General features: G+C 43.9%; 1 protein-coding gene across 2 annotated transcripts in view; it reads left to right on the top strand.

The window, feature by feature from the left end:
- The window catches only part of CLSTN3 (calsyntenin 3), a 120,289-nt gene that overhangs the window by 41,680 nt on the left and 55,899 nt on the right, over positions 1-22,710 (top strand). For both annotated transcript variants that reach the window (XM_089662938.1, XM_089662939.1), the window contains exons 3-5: positions 7,534-7,656; positions 16,402-16,597; positions 20,570-20,778. In XM_089662938.1, coding sequence (XP_089519064.1) covers positions 7,534-7,656; positions 16,402-16,597; positions 20,570-20,778 — 528 coding nt within the window. The remainder of the gene's footprint in view (positions 1-7,533; positions 7,657-16,401; positions 16,598-20,569; positions 20,779-22,710) is intronic.

Genomic DNA, 22,710 nt, shown 5'->3' with positions numbered 1-22,710 from the left:
TGGTTCCACCCCTTACCCACCTCCAAGCACTGTCCCTTGGTTCCATCCCCTACCCACCTCTGAGTACTGTCCCTTTGTTCCACCCACTACCCACCTCTGAGCACCGTCCCTTGGTTTCACCCCCTACCCACCTCTGAGCACTGTCCCTTGGTTCCACCCCCTACCCACCTCTGAGTACTGTCCCTTCGTTCCACTCCCTACCCACCTCCGAGCACTGTCTCATGGTTCCACCCCCTACCCACCTCTGAGCACCGTCCCTTGGTTCCACCCCCTACCCACCTCCGAGCACCGTCCCTTGGTTCCACCCCCTACCCACCTCTGAGCACTGTCCCTTGGTTCCACCCCTACCCACCTCTGAGCACTGTCCCTTGGTTCCACCCCCTACCCACCTCTGAGCACTGTCCTTTGGTTCCACCCCCTTCCCACTTTCGAGCACTGTCCCTTGGTTCCACCCCCTACCCACCTCCAAGCACTGTCCCTTGGTTCCATCCCCTACCCACCTCTGAGTACTGTCCCTTGGTTCCACCCACTACTCACCTCCGAGCACCGTCCCTTGGTTTCACCCCCTACCCACCTCTGAGCACTGTCCCTTGGTTCCACCCCCTACCCACCTCTGAGCACCGTCCCTTGGTTCCACCCCCTACCCACCTCTGAGCACTGTCTCTTGGTTCCACCTCTGAGCACTGTCCCTTGGTTTCACCCCCTACCCACCTCTGAGCACCGTCCCTTGGTTCCACCCCCTACCCTCCTCTGAGCACCGTCCCTTGGTTCCACCCCTCTACCCATCTCTGAGCACTGTCCCTTGGTTCTGCCCCCTATCCTCCTATACAGAACCAAGTATAATTTTGTGGTGGTAAGTAGTCTGTATGGAATTTGTTAGTGATAACAAGAAAAGTGGTAAAATAGATCCCCTGCACCCAGCCATTATAGCCCTCACCAGCAACAATAGATCCCCAGCAACAATAGATTCATCCTAGCAACAAAATACCCATGCTACAACAATAGATCCACCACAGAAGTATAAGACCCCCCCAGCAACAAGTAGCATTAGGTCCTCCCCAGCAACAAAAGACCCCCTAGCAACAATAGATCCCTGCCAGCAACAAGACTCATCCACCTTACTAACCGTTCCATATCTGCCATCTCTCTCTGCTAATCCCTCCACTGGCCTCCACTCAGTGTCCTCCATCCCTCTCTGCCAATCCCTCCACTGGCCTCCATTCAGTGTTCTCCATCCCTCTCTGCCAATCCCTCCACTGGCCTCCACTCAGTGTCCTCCATCCCTCTCTGCCAATCCCTCCACTGGCTTCTCATTGCTCAATGAATAAAATTCAAAACATTAACAATAACGTATCAAGCCATTTATAACTCTGCCCCAAATTACATCACCGATCTTGTCTCCAAATGTCACCCACACTGTCCTCTCTGCTCCTTGAAGACCTCCTGCTCTCTAGCTCCCTTGTCTCCTTCTCCCATGCTCGCCTCCAGGACTTCTCCAGAGCCTCCCTCATCCTTTGCAACTCTCTACCCCAATTTATCAGACTATCTCCTACTCTGCTCACTTTTAGGCGATCTCTGAAAACCTCTCTCTTCAGGGAAGCCTATCCTGCCCTCAGCTAATAACGGAATCTTCTATTCCTCCTACCAGTCCATCCCCCACAGTTACTACCATTTGTACCACCAGCCCCTCCTTCTTAGATTGTAAGCTCCAAGGATCAGGCCCTCCTAACCCTCTTGTATTGAACTGTATTGTTTGTGTATTGTCTCCCGTTATATTGTAAAGTGCTGAGCAAACTATTGGCGCCATAAATCCTGTATAATAATAATAATAACAACAAAAGAATGCCTTGCAACAAAATACGCCAACAACAATAGACTGACCCCATGAACAATAGGCCACCACTGGCAACAATAGATCTCCAAGTAGCCAGTTACATCAATAGATCCTCCAGCAGCCAGCAACAATAGACTGCTCCCTCAATAGTAGATCCCTCCCAGCAACAACAGAGCCTTCCAGCAACTTAAGACTCCCTCCCTTCCCCGGCTGCCACAAACCCCTCCCTCAACAATAGATCCCCCCAGCAATGATAGATCCCCCAACAGCCAGGATCAATTAACCCTCCAGCACCCTTTGCCATTAGGGGCTGACTGACCATTTGGGTGCTCGGGCACTGCCCGACAGCCCAGGGTCAGTAGTGGGCCCCATGAGATGCCCCTGGTACCTTTCATAGGCTTTTTTGGGTGTGGTTTGAGTGTTGGTGAGGACACAGGGGCCCCATAATCCCCTATTGCCCGGGGGCCCCATGAGTTGTCAGTCCGCCCCTGTTTGCCATTATATACATTCCATGCTGGAGGTGCTGAAACTGCATTCCCCCACGTTCCTGCTGAAACGAAAAGCCCTGGCTGAGAGGATGTCATCAGTTTGCTCGGGCACTGCAGGAGGGCCCAGGGTCAGTAGGGGGCCCCATGAAATGCCCCTGGTACCTTTCATAGGATTTTTTGGGTGTGGCTTGAGTGTTGGCGAGGACACAGGGACCCCATGATCCCCTATTGCCCGGGGGCCCCATGAGTTGTCAGTCTGCCCCTGTTTGCCATTATATACATTCAATGCTGGAGGTGCCGAAACTGCATTCCCCCACGTTCCTGCTGAAAAGAAAAGCCCTGGCTGAGAGGATGTCATCAGTCTGCTGCAGGCAGGGGGAAGCATTTCCTCAGTCTCCTCTCCCCCAGTGATCTGACTGCACCATTATAGTCAAGGTGAGAACTGTAGCAGGGGCTGATTTGTGTCCAGGGGCGGACTGACAACTAATGGGGCCCCCCGGGTTATAGGAGATCATGGGGCCCCTGTGTCATTGCCCAAACTCAAATAAGCCTATGAAAAAGGTACCAGGGGCATCTCATGGGGCCCCCTACTGACCCCGGGCCCTTGGGCAGTGCCTGAGTTTCCAAATGGTCAGTCCGCCGCTGTTTGTGTCAGACATTTGTGTCATCTCTGAACCACCATCTCAGTCCAAGAAGTAAATGGTGACCCAGGATGATGCCTAAATAACGATGGCGCCGCCCTTTTGGAGAGAAGAGCAGATGAAGCCATTTACCAGGGCTGAGTACCGTGATCTCTATTAGATGTAATACATACCTGGAAGTGTCACAATACTTATTATCCATGAATTTTATAAGAAAAAAAAAAAAGAGAGAGATATGATCCTAGGTCTACTTTAATGCTGTTAGGAAATTGTCATTCTTCCCTTTCGCTTTTTCTTCCTGCAAAATCTTCTGTCCTCTTCGATTTTGTCCTAAATCCTGTAATTCCATAAGACACTTGAGAAAACCCTTCTATTCTGTCTGAAGGTCACCGCCGTCACGGGCGATCACAGTGCCAAGATGACACTAACTTGCTGTGGTAGTTTGCAGATGCTGGCGCCAGTCTCTGGAAGCCGCACAGCTGTGCCGTGGCAGATGGTTGAAGGCTTTGCAGTGAGATTAATGCAGATCTGAGCCGCTTGTAGCGTCCTCCTGCTGGAACTTCCCGAGATTTGAAGGGACCGCTCGTCTAAACAGCGCTTTTACTTTTATTTCTCAATATATGCGAGTATCAGGGGCGGACTGACCATTTGGAAACTCGGGCACTGCCCGAGGGCCTGGGCTCAATAGGGGGCCCCATGAGATGCCCCTGGTACCTTTTTCATAGGCTTTTTTGAGTTTGGGCAAGGACACAGGGGCCCCATGATCCCCTATTGCCCAGGGGCCCCATGAGTTGTCAGTCCGCCCCTGGCGAGTATCACCCCTATTTAGTGAATACATGCGGCGCATACACTTCACAGTGTTGTCATCAAAACGTCAGTGATAAATCTCCAATTATCACTCGTACATTATATATCATTCCTTAACCACTTCCCATCCAGCCGCTGTATATAAACGGCCGGAGGGTGGCAGTCCAGGGGCGGGGTGCCGTTCATAAACGGCGCCCGCCATTGTGGATTGTGCGCGCTCCCTGGGAGCGCGCGGCACCGCGAACACCGATCGCTGTACGGGACTTCTGTCTGAGGTCTCGATCATGTGATCACTGATTGGCCAGTCAGTGATCACATGAATAGGTGTAAGCAAGATGTCACTTCTGACATCATTGCTTACTACTAGTGAAATCTGTGAATGATCACAGAGGTCACATGGTACAGGGCTATTCACAACAGCCTTGTACCATGTGACAAGCTGTGACCAATCACAACTTTCACAGTATTTCTCAATGGCTGCAAGATTGCAGCCAGAGAGAAGGAGAAATGATTGCTTTTACAGCCTTTATGGGTGTAAAAGCAATCACTGTAAAAAAAAAAAAAATCTTCATCACCCTACACAAGTAGCACAGTGTCACCATGCTAAACACTTGTAAACATACGCCTGTTCCTGGATTAAGGCTATCAATTTGGAATGTGGGCTTTCATGCAAATCCTAGTATGGTATCAGGATTGAGTATGTTTTCTTTGCTTTTTGGGTTTTCATAAATATGTTTGTGACGGGAGTCACTTTGGGTGGGGGGCCCATGGAACCCAGCTCACTTTGGAGAGGTGGGGAGACCCCTGTGTCAGCTCCCCATATCCCTCTTATGTGTAAGTCACCCTGTGCCTGTTAGGGGTACAGGGTGATCTGTTCTCATATTGTGTAGACATGTCTAGGAGATAGGTGTGGTTTTTGGATTGTTTAATGCCATGTGGTTGCATCCCATTGTTCTATTGTGTGTCTTGCTTGGGAGCAAACTATTATGGGATGTATGTATTTGTGTATTGGCTTGGTGGGGGGTGTTTCCAGCAGCCCTCCCTCCTGATGGGACTGTGTGCTGGTGTGTCTCTTGTTACTAAAGGTAGATTGCCCCGCCCTGTGTCATTATGCAGGGAGGGGGGGGGGGTTGGTCCCTTGAATGTATATATCTTGTATCTGTGTTAAAATAAAGTAGTCTATTTCCTGGTTTTACTTCAAGACTGGTGTCGTGTAATCTTGTATGGTCTGCGGTGGTGTCTGTGGTCGGTGTTCGGACAGGATAGTGGGAGTCCAACGGAAGTACCCAAGTGCAGTCGGGGTCCGGTTCCGTTACAATGCTGAAATATAATTATATATGTAATAGCAGCATTATACTTGATTACATTTTTCAATCATTTTTTTATTGAAGTTTTAGAATTTACAAAGCAATGGCTGGATATAATGATAACAATGGACATGGCGTTGGTCAACGGTACAGTTACAGACCAGACACATTGCTACCCAAAGTGGCCACAACAGAACACCTGCAGACAACCAAAAAAAGAGACCTGATGGCCTGAAAAAGTACATACGTAGGATGGGGGATGTGGCTGAGACCAGAAGTACATGGCTGGACCACCCATACGTATGACACATTAACCTCCCTACTCTGTTGGGGTAACCCATCTGCCAAGTCATTGAAGAATTCCAAAAAGGAATAGAAGAATATAAGTCATGAGACAAGAAAAAGAGAAAAGATTGATAAGTATTAATGAAAAGGGTGGGTCAGGCGTAGGATGGGGTTTAAAGGGGAAAGAGCCTCAGGAAATGGGAAGCTTCCTGGAGTAATTCCTGGAGGAGATATCTAAAAGTCAGTAATGTCATATAGTCAATAGAGAGCCATCATGATCATTGGGGATATGGTGGGTAATCCAGGAAGCCCAGGCTTTTTGGAAACTGTCCATGACGATCCCCAGTGTGGTCACCATGTTTTTATTGGGTAGATGCCAGGTAAGTTTGTTAATGTAATTTTTTTCTGATATGAGATGCCCAATTGTTTACAGAAGAACCGCTAAACAAAACTGAGATCCCTGAGGGCCCATGGTCATCATTAAAAGACTGGCTATCTTCTAATGACTGTATTTTGTTTCCTTCTGTGATAAGCAGTCAACCCTGAAGGAGGTCATATTGTATTAGAACATCTGACCACGCTTCTACATGATTGAGTGGCTTAAAACGGAACTTTACTCAAAAAGTTAAGTCCTATTGGATTTCAACCCAACCCCCCCCGCCTTGATAGGCAGGGAACAAATACCAATTTTTATCGGTGCCCACTCCAACATTGCAATCCTAGCCTATGCAAGGATGGCGTCCCTTACCCTACTTCCTCCCCCTCCAGTGTCCTTCTGGAACATGTCACCTGTCCCAGGAGGCTGCAGGGGTCCAGCATGGAGACCAGTATCAACAGCAGTAGAGAAGCTCCCACTGACCAGCAGGGTAAATACACAACCAGGTCACCCTGGCGGATGACACAGGCTCACCCGAGGTGCGGGGTCTAACCACTAACTAGTCTTCACCAGAGCTCCTGATGGTGAAGATGGGTTTTCCTGTGTGTTAGTACCAGGTTGTGGTCCTCAGGATCTCCCCACCAGGTAGTGAGCAAGCTGGGGTCCAGTAGCAGATATAGCAGGTTGGGCTCAAGCAGGAGTGTACTCAAAAACAAGCCAAAGGTTGGTAACAAGTGGTTGCAGGTTGGAATCAAGTGTATGCATAGTACAGGAACAAGCCAAAGGTCTGTAATGAGTGGTAAAGGAGATAAGTACAGCTGCAAGTACACAAAGGCACAAGATATTGGCTGGAAAGAGCACAGTAATCCAGCAAACTGGGAGTGCAAAGGTACAAGACAAGATTGTCCAGACCAGACAGGGAGCTGTCCAGCAACTCAGGTGGCTCAGCAAGAAGCATTAATGCGAGACACAGCAGAGGTCCTAGGTTCAGATCAAGGACCTGGCTTGTGCAGCTGAGGTTCCTCAGATAGCAACAGCCTGTTCCCGTATCCAAGATGGCAGCAGCAGAGACCTGAAGCGTTAAGAAAAAACAGCTGCAGGAAGACAGCGCTGGACACCTAGCACAGGTAAGTACCTGATTTTCAAAAGTTAGCAGGTGCAGTATTTGTAGATGCTGACCTTTAAGAAAGAAGAATTAAACCAAAGTATCTGATTTCTGCGCTCCATATACATTCCCAACGTCCACTGAAAGATCCCCGACTAAAACGAAGCCACGTGATATTCGGTGGTTTAGCTACATTATTGGATCAGCGGGAGTGGGGTTTTGATATAAATAAGTGGGGCCTAAAGCATAACTAAAGTCAGTTTTTTTCAGATTTGTATACAGTGCTGAGAGGTTAGAGCCGCTGTTGGGTTTTTATAGCTGTCTGTATTCCCATTAGGGAGATTTTCCCTCTCTAACTGACCTGATCACCAATATCACTGGGGATGAAAGTGAGGGGTAAATCCAAAATTTTGAGTTGCCACCAGAACAGCAATAGAGGGGAAAGCTCCAATAGGGATTCTTGTGCCCAGAACAACTGTCTAATAGAGAATTTCCCTCCCATTGGAAAGACATCCTCTCACTACTTGTTGGGTCTACAGAGTTTGCAACAAAACCCTAGCCTACTGTCCTCGAAATGTGAAAACAAAATGTTTTGTTTATAGATATACTTTAAATGCTGTTTTTTGCATAGTAAAATGCTTGAGTGATGGGTCTATCCCTTGTTACAGATAAACTGTGTCCTTTCTGCAGGTAACAAGCACAAACCATGGATGGAAGCGCAGTACCAGGGGATCATAATGGAGAATGACAACACCGTGCTGCTTAACCCACCACTGTTTGCTTTGGACAAGGATGCACCACTGAGATACGCAGGTACTGGCAGGAATTATCGGTGTAAAGCGATACGCATTACAAGAACATTTCACTTTTCTAAGGTCTCTCCAACCTCCAGAAGGTGAAGTTGCTTCTTGAAATGGAATCCACCATGCCAGTAGTAGAACTGGCCTTCTCATAAAATGGTGGTGGCTACTTATCCCTTTTAAGTGAACCTGTGATCTGTCTAGGCCAGGGCAAAGGAACAGGTTAACTTTAATGATGACCCCACCAGCAGTCCACATATTCCCTCTCTTTGCTCTCCTACAGAGCCATGTGTTTGGAGTGAAAGAAAATAACTGGTAACCCCAGTCATAGGGGTGCATGTGCCTTGCATGACATATGACAGCTCTGGTGCTTATTCATTGACCAACACTACCAATTTGATATCGTGACTTGACACACTGAAAACAAATGTACTTGGATCTGCTCTGGGGGGTATGACTGATGTTAGAAGGAAGATGTATGTGCATTCAGAAGCATGTGCAATAGCTGGAAACAAAATCTGTAAACTTGTTGTGACTAGTGATGAGCTAAGGTCAGGCTAAACCCAGTTTGGCCCAAGCCCATGGGAAGCTGTCAAACGATGGTAAATCAACCACGGCCCGGGCATTGTCTGCCCACAAGCCACACGTAACAAGGGGTCAGGATGCTAACTGATGTTATTATCCAAATATGGCCACATGGACATATTTGGACAATGTCATTGACCAAATATGGCCATGTGGCCATATTAGGTCAGTGATTGATGTCACCAGCATCTCTGCCTCTTTGTTACTGGCAGCTGCTGGACAGGGAAATCCCTGATTGGGCTGGTAGCCTGCTACCATGTGTCAGTGTCCACGTGGGTTTGGGCTGAACTCAGTCAGCTCGACCTTAGCATATCACTTTTTGTAACCAGGTTGGTGTCAACAACCATAGTTACAGGGAAGGGTCTAGGAGACAAACACATTGGCTGGTGATCACTGTCATTTGCCTGTAGTCATCTTGATGTAGTGCCCTCCTTTAGTTAGGTTAAATTTAGTTTTTGGCTCCGCTGTAATCAGTGTTGCAGCAATTGGGTGTTTTTGTCTGTTCAGGGTTTCCTGAGCTGGACGTTTGATTTATCTCGCATGCTTTTGGGGGAAGCTTCCAAAATATAGAATTGAGAGATTCCAATAGCCAGCATTATTATTTATCATGCTCCAGCCAACCCCTGGAAGGAGGAATCCAGAAGGTGGCTGGGGTGGTGATAAATGTTTGGTTGGCCTGAGAAGAGTGTTCTTTCATCTCCAAGGAGGGTTCCAGTTCTCCTCCAGGAGAAGAGCTACTGAGACAATAGATTTTAGTCTGGGCCTTAGCATGAGCTGGGCTGAGGGCCTGAAGGAGGTTGATAGTGGACTTTTTGGACTTCTGGTCTGGAGAAGGATCTTTTATCTCCATCACCTTTGGAGGCTGGGTGGCAGACAGCTCCTTGGACATTGTGAGTAAGACCTGATTTGGAACTGTAGTGTGTGCCTGTTCTTGAAAGATTTTTTTTTTCTACTAAGAAGTTTGTCCTCCCATTGATTGCTACTAAAGCTTTGGAGTATCCTGCGACCCTAAACCCCTCTTGTTAATGTTCTTCAGCAGTAAATACTAAAAAGATATCTCCTAGACTGAGCCTTAGTGGTCAGTGTGCGTACAGTAGAACAGTGCTTCAGACTGGTAGCCTCTGTAGTGTTGTGGGAGACATGAGTACATTCTCAGTGGCCCCTTCGTGGGTAAGCACTAGACTTGAAAGCACAGAAGAGCCTTCTTAAAACAGATGTTATTTAAATGTCTCATTTCCACCACAGATCCCGAACTTTCCTCTCTTTAGGATAATGGGAATATCCATGCAATTTATCCTTTTATGCCCCCGGGCCAGTTGTGCATCCAGAACCATTGGTGTAGAAAGCAAATGCAGCCTAATATTATAGACCATTGATTCCAATCTGCGTACAGCTGTTTTAGGCTTGGTTCCATTCACCGGCCTCCTGTGTCATCACAGTAGAAACCTAGGGGCCATGGAAAGAAACCACAGCAACCAACGAGGGAACAGGCATCTGATACATCAGTTGTTTTCTGTAGATCTAGATAGGGATGAGGAAACCCTTAAATTGTTGAGATTCTGTATAGACAATTTAGCCACACATGTTTTGACATGTATTGGTGGCTTCTCTGTCTGTAGCCACCAGATGTTCCATATGCATTATGTCGTTAAAGAAGTCAATGCACCCTGCGAATGAGTGAATCTTTGTGCATTTCCAGTGTCTGGGGATGGTCTGTCTGGGTAAAAACAGCAAAAATCTCGAAATCATATCTTCAGCATCAGTAATAGAATCAAGAATTTGCATTAGCAACAACACTTTTGGAGAGTTTGGGATGTCATCAAGATAAACGTATTTATAAAGGTCCAGCTTTATACCAGAATAGGATGACATCCCCATGATATGTGCAATAATGAACCAATACATAGTTACATAGTTAATCTGGCTGAAAAAAGACAGTTGATCCAGAGGAAGGAAAAAAACCCAGCAAAGCACGATCCAATTTGCTCCTGCCTGAATCCCCCGAGAAGCAATTGGGTATTCCCTGGATCAACTTTCCCTATAAATGTTATATCCAGTTATATTCTGTGTATCCAAGAAAGAATCCAGGACTTTCCTACAGCAATCCACTGAGCTGGCCACAACCAACTCTTGAGGGAGTCTATTCCACATTTTCTCAGCTCTTACTGTGAAGAAACCTTTCCGTGTTTGGAGATTACATTTCTTTTCCTCCAGACGTAAAGATCATATCCCCCTTATGTATTATACATGGTGATCATATCCCTCCTTATGTATTATACATGGAGATCATATCCCCCCCTTATGTATTATACATGGAGATCATATCCCCCCCCTTATGTATTATACATGGAGATCATATCCCCCTTATGTATTATACATGGTGATCATATCCCTCCTTATGTATTATACATGAAGATCATATCCCCCCCCTTATGTATTATATATGGTGATCATATCCCCCTTATGTATTATACATGGAGATCATATCCCCCCTTATGTATTATACATGGAGATCATATCCCCCTTATGTATTATACATGGAGATCATATCCCCCTTATGTATTATACATGGAGATCATATCCCCCCTTATGTATTATACATGGAGATCATATCCCCCCTTATGTATTATACATGGAGATCATATCCCCCCTTATGTATTATACATGGAGATCATATCCCCCCTTATGTATTATACATGGAGATCATATCCCCCCCTTATGTATTATACATGGAGATCATATCCCCCCTTATGTATTATACATGGAGATCATATCCCCCCTTATGTATTATACATGGAGATCATATCCCCCCTTATGTATTATACATGGAGATCATATCCCCCCTTATGTATTATATATGGTGATCATATCCCCCCTTATGTACAGTATTATACATGGAGATCATATCCCCCCCTTATGTATTATACATGGAGATCATATCCCCCCTTATGTATTATACATGGAGATCACATCCCTCCTTATGTATTATACATGGAGATCATACCCCCCTTATGTATTATATATGGTGATCATATCCCCCCTTATGTATTATACATGGAGATCATATCCCCCCTTATGTATTATACATGGAGATCATATCCCCCCTTATGTATTATACATGAAGATCATATCCCCCCCTTATGTATTATACATGGTGATCATATCCCCCTTATGTATTATACATGATGATCATATCCCCCCTAATGTATTATACATGGAGATCATATCCCCCCTTATGTATTATACATGGAGATCATATCCCCCCTTATGTATTATACATGGTGATCATATCCCCCCTTATGTATTATACATGGAGACCATATCCCCCCTTATGTAATATACATGGAGATCATATCCCCCCCTTATGTATTATACATGGAGATCATATCCCCCCTTATGTATTATACATGGAGATCATATCCCCCCTTATGTATTATACATGGAGATCATATCCCCCTTATGTATTATACATGGAGATCATATCCCCCTTATGTATTATACATGGAGATCATATCCCCCCTTATGTATTATACATGGAGATCATATCCCCCCTTATGTATTATACATGGAGATCATATCCCCCCTTATGTATTATACATGGAGATCATATCCCCCCTTATGTATTATACATGGTGATCATATCCCCCCTTATGTATTATACATGGAGATCATATCCCCCCTTATGTATTATACATGGAGATCATATCCCCCCTTATGTATTATACATGGAGATCATATCCCCCCCTTATGTATTATACATGGAGATCATATCCCCCCTTATGTATTATACATGGAGATCATATCCCCCCTTATGTATTATACACGGAGATCATACCCCCCCTTATGTATTATACATGGAGATCATATCCCCCTTATGTATTATACATGGAGATCATACCCCCCTTATGTATTATACATGGAGATCATATCCCCCCTTATGTATTATACATGGAGATCATATCCCCCTTATGTATTATACATGGTGATCATATCCCCCTTTTGTATTATACATGGAGATCATATCCCCCCTTATGTATTATACATGGAGATCATATCCCCCCTTATGTATTATACATGGAGATCATATCCCCCCTTATGTATTATACATGGAGATCATATCCCCCTTATGTATTATACATGGAGATCATATCCCCCTTATGTATTATACATGGAGATCATATCCCCCCTTATGTATTATACATGGAGATCATATCCCCCCTTATGTATTATACGTGGAGATCATATCCCCCTTATGTATTATACATGGAGATCATATCCCCCCTTATGTCCAGCTCCTTGGACATTGTGAGTAAGACCTGATTTGGAACTGTAGTGTGTGCCTGTTCTTGAAAGATTTTTGTCCTCCCATTGATTGCTACTAAAGCTTTGGAGTATCCTGCGACCCTAAACCCCTCTTGTTAATGTTCTTCAGCAGTAAATACTAAAAAGATATCTCCTAGACTGAGCCTTAGTGGTCAGTGTGCGTACAGTAGAACAGTGCTTCAGACTGGTAGCCTCTGTAGTGTTGTGGGAGACATGAGTACATTCTCAGTGGCCCCTTCGTGGGTAAGCACTAGACTTGAAAGCACAGAAGAGCCTTCTTAAAACAGATGTTATTTAAATGTCTCATTTCCACCACAGATCCCGAACTTTCCTCTCTTTAGGATAATGGGAATATCCATGCAATTTATCCTTTTATGCCCCCGGGCCAGTTGTGCATCCAGAACCATTGGTGTAGAAAGCAAATGCAGCCTAATATTATAGACCATTTATTCCAAACTGCGTACAGCTGTTTTAGGCTTGGTTCCATTCACCGGCCTCCTGTGTCATCACAGTAGAAACCTAGGGGCCATGGAAAGAAACCACAGCAACCAACGAGGGAACAGGCATCTGATACATCAGTTGTTTTCTGTAGATCTAGATAGGGATGAGGAAACCCTTAAATTGTTGAGATTCTGTATAGACAATTTAGCCACACATGTTTTGACATGTATTGGTGGCTTCTCTGTCTGAAGCCACCAGATGTTCCATATGCATTATGTCGTTAAAGAAGTCAATGCACCCTGCGAATGAGTGAATCTTTGTGCATTTCCAGTGTCTGGGGATGGTCTGTCTGGGTAAAAACAGCAAAAATCTCGAAATCATATCTTCAGCATCAGTAATAGAATCAAGAATTTGCATTAGCAACAACACTTTTGGAGAGTTTGGGATGTCATCAAGATAAACGTATTTATAAAGGTCCAGCTTTATACCAGAATAGGATGACATCCCCATGATATGTGCAATAATGAACCAATACATAGTTACATAGTTAATCTGGCTGAAAAAAGACAGTTGATCCAGAGGAAGGAAAAAAACCCAGCAAAGCACGATCCAATTTGCTCCTGCCTGAATCCCCCGAGAAGCAATTGGGTATTCCCTGGATCAACTTTCCCTATAAATGTTATATCCAGTTATATTCTGTGTATCCAAGAAAGAATCCAGGACTTTCCTACAGCAATCCACTGAGCTGGCCACAACCAACTCTTGAGGGAGTCTATTCCACATTTACTCAGCTCTTACTGTGAAGAAACCTTTCCGTGTTTGGAGATTACATTTCTTTTCCTCCAGACGTAAAGATCATATCCCCCTTATGTATTATACATGGTGATCATATCCCTCCTTATGTATTATACATGAAGATCATATCCCCCCCCTTATGTATTATACATGGAGATCATATCCCCCTTATGTATTATACATGGAGATCATATCCCCCCTTATGTATTATACATGGAGATCATATCCCCCCTTATGTATTATACATGGAGATCATATCCCCCCTTATGTATTATACATGGAGATCATATCCCCCCTTAATTTCCTCTTCTCAAGAGAGAATAAATTAAGTTCCTCTAATCTTTCCTCATAGCTGATCTCCTCCATGCCTCTTATCAGTTTGGTTGCCCTTCTCTGTACTTTCTCCTGTTCTCCAATGTTCTTTCTGTGAATTGGTTGGATGACAGAACCATCAAACATCAGAATTAGTAGGATGGATCGCATGCAACTTAGAGGGTGTGAAATACGATTGGAGGAGTATTTTAAAATTGCTTTCTTGGATTCTGCCAGAAATTGAGGCTTTATGTTTCAATAGGAAAGATTCGTCCCACTCTTCTGGGGAATTTTGTAAGGAACGTTCCAGATTTAAATCTCTTTGTATACACAGGTAGCATTGAAATGCATGAAAGACATAGAGAATATAGCAAGGAAGCCATGTGTATAGGTGCCTCAGTGGGCTCCATAATCTTTGGATTTGCAATAACGTTTTGTTAATTCTATTTAAACCAAAGACAGAGTGGCTTTAACTATATTTGAGGTTTCTCAATACGGATATATGTTTAGTGAGGACAGTCTAGAGCAGTGGTCTCCAAACTGTGACCCCGGAGTCAGACGTGGCCCTTTTCTTGCTTTTATCTGGCCCTCGGGGCACTATTGCATCCATTGATACCAAAAATGGGCCCTAATTCCCCCCACTGACACCAATGATAGGACACAATTCCTCCCAATGATGGCAATGATGGGGCACAATTTCGCCCAATTATGCCAACAATGGGGCCCAAAGATACCAATGATGGGGTGCATTTCCTCCAAATGATGCCAATGACGGGGAGCAATTGCTCCCAATGACACCAATAATGGGGCCCAAAGATTCCAATGATGGGGTGCAATGCCTCCAAATGATGCCAACGATGGGCACAATTTCTCCCAATGACACCAACAATGGGGCCCAAAGATACAAATGATGGGGTGCAATTCCTCCAAATGATGCCAACGACTTGGCACATTTTCTCCCAATGACACCAACAATGGGGCCCAAAAATACCAATGATGGGGTGCATTTCCTCCAAATGATGCCAATGACTGGGCACAATTTCTCCCAATGACACCAACAAAGGGTGCCCATTGATACCAATGGTGGGGCACAATTCCTCCCAAAGACACCAATAACGGGGCACAATTCCTCCCAATGACTCCAACAATGGGGTGCAATTCTTCCTAATGACACCAACAATGGGACACAAGTCCTCCCATTGACATCAAAGATGGGGCTCTGCTTTTTCCCCACTGGACCACAACCCGCCCCCCCCAAAGTCTGAAGGGCAACTGTAGTAAACTGGCTCTTTGTGTAGAAAGTTTGGAGACCTCTGGTCTAGAGGAACAGCAGATTTTGGCTGCTAGCCAAAGTTGTAAAATGCAGTCCATAGTCTCACATAACAGGACCATTTTCATCATGGTTCTGTGGAACCCTACAGTTCCTCAAGGGTTGTCTAGGAGTTCCTTGAGCTGTGACTAACTGAACTCCCATCTGATGGTGCCTGCATAGATCCAGGTCCAACATCACTTGGCAAAGCCAGTGTCATGACTGCAAGGGTGTCATTCTGCTACCCCTGTAAGGTGGGCATTCATCCCACTTATCCCAACCAATGTAAAAGACATTTTCCCAATGACCTCCAATAGACTAATCTTACCAGGGGTTTCCTGAGTAGTAAACTGGCTCTTTGTGTAGAAAGTTGGAGACCTCTGGTCTAGAGGAACATTAGATTTTGGCTGCTAGCCAAAGTTGTAAAATGCAGTCCATAGTCTCACATAACAGGACCATTTTCATCACGGTTCCGTGGAACCCTACAGTTCCTCAAGGGTTGTCTAGGAGTTCCTTGAGCTGTGACTAACTAAACTCCCATCTGATGGTGCCTGCATAGATCCAGGTCCAACATCACTTGACAGAGCCAGCGTCATGACTGCAAGGGTGTCATTCTGCTACCCCTGTAAGGTGGGCATTCATCCCACGTATACCAACCAATGAAAAAGACATTTTCCCAATGACCCCCAATAGACTAATCTTACCAGGGGTTTCCTGAGATCTCAAAATCATTCAAAGGGCAATATGGGGTAAAAAGGTTAACAAAAGGCTTCAACAGAGGGTCACCCTGTCAATGGCACCCAAAACTGAGTTTTCTTTTCTTGACCAAGGCAGTCCTTTAACAATTGAGTACATTGATGCAGTGACACTGGTCTTGTTGTCCAATGAGATTTATGATGAACATATATAAGGTACTATGACACCACTGTATCAGGGACCTGTCCCTCTATAGTCACAATTTGTGTCGTCATTCCCACTCTTCCCGTGTCATAGGTGAAATCTGCGGATTCCGGATTCATGGAGCTGGAACTCCCTTTGAAGCTGTCGTTCTTGACCGAACAACAGGGGAAGGTCTGATCCGTGCCAAGGGCCCCGTTGACTGTGAGGCACAACGAGAGCACACCTTCACTATCCAGGCTCATGACTGCGGAGAAGGTCCTGATGGAGCAAACAGCAAGAAGTCCCACAAGTTAGTCAAATATCCATGTTGTCTTCTTCGCCTACCAAGCTTTAGGACCTTGTTACCTTTTTAACTTGTCATTTCAGTTGGTATAGAGCTGTATGTTTTAAAACTGAACTCTGGGATAAGTCAATATTTAATAAATCCATTTGTCATGTGTGTTCCTCCTTGAATCTCGGAGAGCTTCATGTATTTCTTCTAGATCTGTGCAGTAATCCAGCGTGAGACTTCTTTAAACAGACCACTCACTGCTGCTCTCTCTCCTTGCTCAGGGTGACTGGTCTTGTCTCCGCCCCTTCCTGTAGTTTCTTGTAGTAGGTGGGCCCAGGCCCCTCCCACAGCTCTGCCCTCTGCACAGTGATGAGGTCACGGCTACTGGTTATTTCTGGGTTTGCAAAGGTGTGTGGAGCACACAAAATGGGTTTATATCATTTGTGGCTATTGAGGAATATATTTAAATTAATGATTTTGTGCTCAGGGTTCAGCTATAAACAGTTGCAATTTTTTTAATTAGAATGCTTGTTTTCACTTGTATTTTATCTATTCATTCTATTCTATTCTATTCTATTCTATTCTTCATTTTACATCATTTCATGCCAATCTTCCACAGCCTTCCCATATGGAAGAAAAATATATTTTAAAAATATTCTTCCCAAATACATTGCCATATATTTGAAATGCTACAAATTTGCCCATATTCAATATATTTAAAAATATATTTCAGTATTTCAATAAATAAATATATATATATACTGCATGTTGAAATGCATTTTTATTACAAAATATATGAAAAATATTTTTAAAAATACATTTTCAAATATACTGTATGTCTTTAAAAATACAAATCTACACTTTTGGAATGCATTTACAAATATATGTAAAAATATATGTTAAAATGACTTTTTTATATATTAAAAAAAATCTGAAAGATATATTTAAAAAATATATATTTTTGTCATTTAAGTGCCATGGATAGCCCCTGTGTGGGCGCACCTTTTGCTCTGTTGGTGTTAGAGCATTGTTTTTTCAAAATTTTATGTACAATTGATAGCCCCTGCTTGGGCACGATTTGTTGCTCCTGTGTTAAACTGTTTAAAAATTAATAAAAACCACTGAAATACAAAAAATATTTTTTTAAAAACATATTTTTTAAATATATCCAGATTTTTTTTTTTAGATAAAAAAAGTCATTTTAACATATATTTGTTTTCAAATATATGTTAAAAGTGGGCAAGATTTGTTGCTCCTGTGTTAAACTGTTTAAAAATTAATAAAAACCAATGAAATACAAAAAAATATTTTTTAAAAAACATATATTTTTTAAATATATTGTTCAGATTTTTTTTTTAACATGCAAAAAAGTAATTTTAACATATATTTTTTGCATAGATTTGTAAATGCATTCTAAAAATGTAGATTTGTATTTTTAAAGACATTATATATATATTGAAATGTATTTTTAAAAATATTTGTCATATATTTTGTAAAAAAAAAACGCATTTCAGCAATCAGTATATACATATATATTTATTGAAATATATTTTGAAATATATTGAATATGGCCAAAATTGTAGCATTTCAACTATATGGCAATATATTTGGGAAGAATATTTTGAAAATATATTTCAAATATATTTTTCTTTCATGTGGGTTTTTACAGCCAATTCCTGTCTGCATGCACTCCAATGAGGAATGCAAGGCATTTCTCAGCACGGGTTTGCTGATGGTGACAACACTGAAGAATGTCTCCATATTGTCGCATCCATCGAAAGCCTGCCTGAAATAGCGACAACCAGGGGCGGACTGACCATTTGGCCACTCGGGCACTGCCCGAGGGCCCGGGGTCAGTAAGGGGCCCCATGAAGTGCCCCTGGTACCTTTAATTGGCTTTTTTGGGTGTGGTTTGAGTGTTGGTGAGGGCACAGGGGCCACATGATCCCCTATTGCCCGGGGGCCCCATGAGTTGTCAGTCTGTCCCTGTTTGCCATTATATATATTCAATGCTGGAGGTGCCGAAACTGCATTCCCCCACGTTACTGCTGAAACAAAAAGCTCTGACTGAGAGGATGTCATCAGTTTGCTCGGGCACTGCAGGAGGGCCCAGGGTCAGTAGGGGGCCCCATGAGATGGCTGTGGGTGAGGACACAGGGGCCCCATGATCCCCTATTACCCAGAGGCCCCATGAGTTGTCAGTCCGCCCCTGGCGACAACATAGGAGCATAACTTGAAGAGAGGAAAGCGTTGTCACCCTCTAACAGGGCGTGCCTCAACAGGGCCCTATATGGCAGGATGACCAGATATTTTTTTAATAACAGCTGTGATTTTCAAATTATGGACCTAATTATATGAGATTTTATTGATTGGATCTATTTTAAAGGGTAATTAAAATAAAAAAACAATCTGGGTAAACCATGTACATTGCGGGGATCTCAACGAACTTTGTATGAGATTCCGACCTTTTGTTGCTTTGAAGAAATGCCACATTTTATCACATTCTTTGCAGACTGAATGGAAGGAACTGCTTTATTCTAATCACCTGATGAACTTTCTGTGTACCATTGAGTAATGCAGGCCATAGATGGGTCGAAAATCGGCCGATTTTTCGGCCGAAAATAAAATCGGCCGATTTTCGGATCGTTAGTGGGCTATTTGTTCGGCCGTTTTTCTGTATTTTGGCAGATTTTTTTTATCGGTAAAGTTGGAAAAAAATCTGCCGATTTTGCCGATCGGCCGATTTTCACGGCAATGATGGGCAAATTGGCCGATTTTTTACCGATAAAAAATCTGTGCATGAGCAGTGACCTGCAAGAGGAAGACAAAAAGAAGAAAAAGAAGAATAAGAAGAGGAAGAAGAAAAAGAAGAAGAGGATGATGAAGAGGATGATGATGAAGAAGAAGAGGATGATGATGATGAAGAAGAAGAGGATGATAATGATGAAGAAGAGGATGATGAAGAAGAAGAAGAGGATGATGATGATGATGATGAAGAAGAAGAGGATGATGATGATGATGAAGAAGAAGAAGAGGATGAAGAAGAAGAAGAGGATGATGAAGAAGAGGATGATGATGATGAAGAAGAAGAAGATGATGAAGAAGAAGAAGAGGATGATGATGAAGAAGAAGAAGAAGAGGATGATGAAGAAGAAGATGATGATGAAGAAGAAGAAGAAGAAGAAGAAGAAGAGGATGATGATGATGAAGAAGAAGAAGAGGATGATGATGAAGAAGAAGAAGATGAAAAATAAGAGGAATTCCAGTCCAGCAAAAAGTGTCCCTGCAGAGAGCTCCGCTATTTCTTTGACAGTTCCTTTACATTTGCAGCGGTTGCAACATTGTATCTATTTGTTTCCGAATAAAAACATCTGCATCCTAAATGGATACAAATAGATACATTGTTGCAACCCCTATAAATGTCAAAGAACTGTCAAAGAAATAGCAGAGCTCTCTGCAGGGACACTTTTTGCCGGCTGTAGACAGGATGAAAATCGGCCAATTTTTTTTACCATTGCTGGTAACGTCGGTTGCTTGAACGACCGATTTTTCATTTTTTGAAAGACAAATCGGCCGTTTTTCTCCCCGTCTATGGCCTGCATTAAGCTGCAGTGTCAGCATCCCTTTAGAAGTATTTCACCCTTCGGGAACATCTCGCCAAAACTAAAATTCCTATTGAAAGGAGTGCCACAAATCTGACTTCTGGGAATATCAGTGAGCCGATGACACAAATAGGAAATGACATTTCAAGGGCTGTTCTTGATATCAACGTTTCAAAATGTCACTTTTATTTAAAGAAAAAAAAAACCTGTGATAATTTCTTGCTTTTCTCCTTTTCACCAGGAAAGTATTAACCCCCTTTTTACGTCAATCTTATCGTTTTTCGTACGATGGCTCTCGTTTCACACCTGTCTGACTACTAATTAGATGTACTGCCGTGGATATATTTACCCGTCTAATCTCACACTCTCGCTTTCATGTCTGTTATAGAGCAACGGTACATGTCCGCGTGAATGACGTCAACGAGTTTGCCCCAGTCTTTGGAGAGCGGGTGTTCCGGGCCTCTGTCACCGAGGGGCGTATGTACGAGCGTGTGTTGCGTGTGCAGGCATGGGACCAGGACTGCTCCCCTCAGTACAGTCAGGTCTGCTTCTATCAGATCCTGACCCCCAATGTGCCCTTCACCATCGACAATGACGGTAAGTTGTGCCAGGGTTATATTGTCCTATCTTGCTGCACAGATGATTTAATGTTCTCATCAGGGCTCAGCAGATCCAGATTTTACACCCCATTTTTTTTTCTTGTGGCAACCGTTGTTATACTCTATGGCCAAATATAATTGGATGACCCTCCAAGGTGTTGGGTGGAAGTGTTTCCAGTAAAGGGAACTGTTAATGATAGAGAATACAAAGACATTTTAGACAATTGTGGAGTTCCAACCTTGTGGTAACCCCTTGGTGAAGGCCTTTTTCTGCTCCAGTATGACCTTTCCCCTTTGCAGCAAAGCCATCTTTATAAGGATGGCATGATTTGGTGAGTTTGAGGTGGAGGAACTTGAGTGACCTGCACAGAACACTGACCTAACCCTACTGAATGCTGCTGATGTGTTTTAGGGTTCTGCCCCACAATTCAGATACTGATTGTACTTTTCCGTTTTAGTAGTCCTGTGCTGTATACATTATTTTGCCCAAAGTTTGAAGACACTTGACCACCAAGTGAAAGTTCGAGTTGCCAAACATCAGCCACCAAACCTTAATGACTTGGAGAGGATCTGCCAAGAGGAGTGGGCCAAAATCCCTTCTGAAATGTGTGCAAACCTGGTGGCCAACTCCAGGAAACGTCTGACCTCTGTGATTGCCAACAAGGGATTGGCCACCAAGTACTAAGTCATGTTTTGTGAAGGGGATCAAATACTTATTTCCCTCATGAACATGCAAATCAGTGCATCCTTTGTTAGACGCATTTCTGCTGAATTTGTTGTTGCTATTCGGTCTCTCAGTGTTGCAATACACCGAACATTCGATTTTTAGACCGATCATTTCTTTGTGAGGGGCAAACATTCAAAATCAGCCAGGGAGCAAATACGCATTTCCTTCACTGTACCTACTGCATAGGGCCAAAGGTACGTGGGATAGCCCTCCTTACTGAGTTCAGGTGTCTTCAGCGAAGGGTGCTAGTAAGGATTCAGCATGTAAAAACACTTTGGACTTTGTGGTAACAATTTGGTGAAGACCCATTTCTATTACAGCATGACTGTGGCCAGTGCTGGGAAGAGGTCATCTAGAGCCCAGGGTGAACATATCAAATTGCATGCCCTACCCCCGAGATGTATGCGCATTATGTGTCAGCAAACTCCCCCCCCCCCTAAAAAAAAAGAAATTGAGCACTAATCTGCATGCTTACCCCCGAAACATAAATTCCCTCTCCTCCCATTATAAATCTACCTTCCTGCTGAAATACCCCCATCCAGCACAAATCTTTACCACCCCTATCCCCCCCCCCCCAGCTCACATCCTCTCTTTCCCCATATGCCCCCAGAACAAATTTCCCCCACAAATCTACTGTTCTCAAACTCCCCTCCCAAGCACAAATCCTCCCCCCCCACTCCAAATCCATCCTCCCAGCATTGCTTCCCATTTCCCATCCTAGCACAAATCCACCCCCCCCCCCCCCCCCCACACACACACACACAGAAATTTCTCCCAATCATCCTTACTAGCACAAATCCCCCCCCCCCAAAAAAAAAAAAAAATAGTGCTATATCCCATATTACTTTTATAACACAAACACTCCTTTTCCCCTTCCTAGCACAAATCATCTTCCCCAATCCCCCCTCCCAACACAAATCTCCTCAAATCATTGCTCCTAGCACACATCTCCAAATTTCCCCTCCTAGAACAATTTATAACCACCTGCTAAAACCCCCCCCCCCCCCCCCACACACACACACCAAATTCCCCTGCTCATTAAAAATCCCCTCTCCTTGTGGTGCCCCCTCCAATCTCACATTATGTCACAGTGCCCAGGACAGCTGCCCCCCCCTTGCCCACCCCTTGTCCCTGCCATGACTGTGGCCCTGTGTGCAAAGCCAGCTCCACAAAAGAGATGGTTTGATGAGTTGTGTATAGATG

The sequence above is a fragment of the Staurois parvus genome, unplaced genomic scaffold, assembly GCF_062004578.1.
Source record: "Staurois parvus isolate SC_StPar_1 unplaced genomic scaffold, SC_StPar_1.0 ptg001590l, whole genome shotgun sequence".
NCBI classification, from domain to species: Eukaryota; Metazoa; Chordata; class Amphibia; order Anura; family Ranidae; genus Staurois; species Staurois parvus.
The sequence above is the reverse complement of the archived record's forward strand: the minus strand, read 5'-3'. Positions and strand labels throughout refer to the sequence as shown.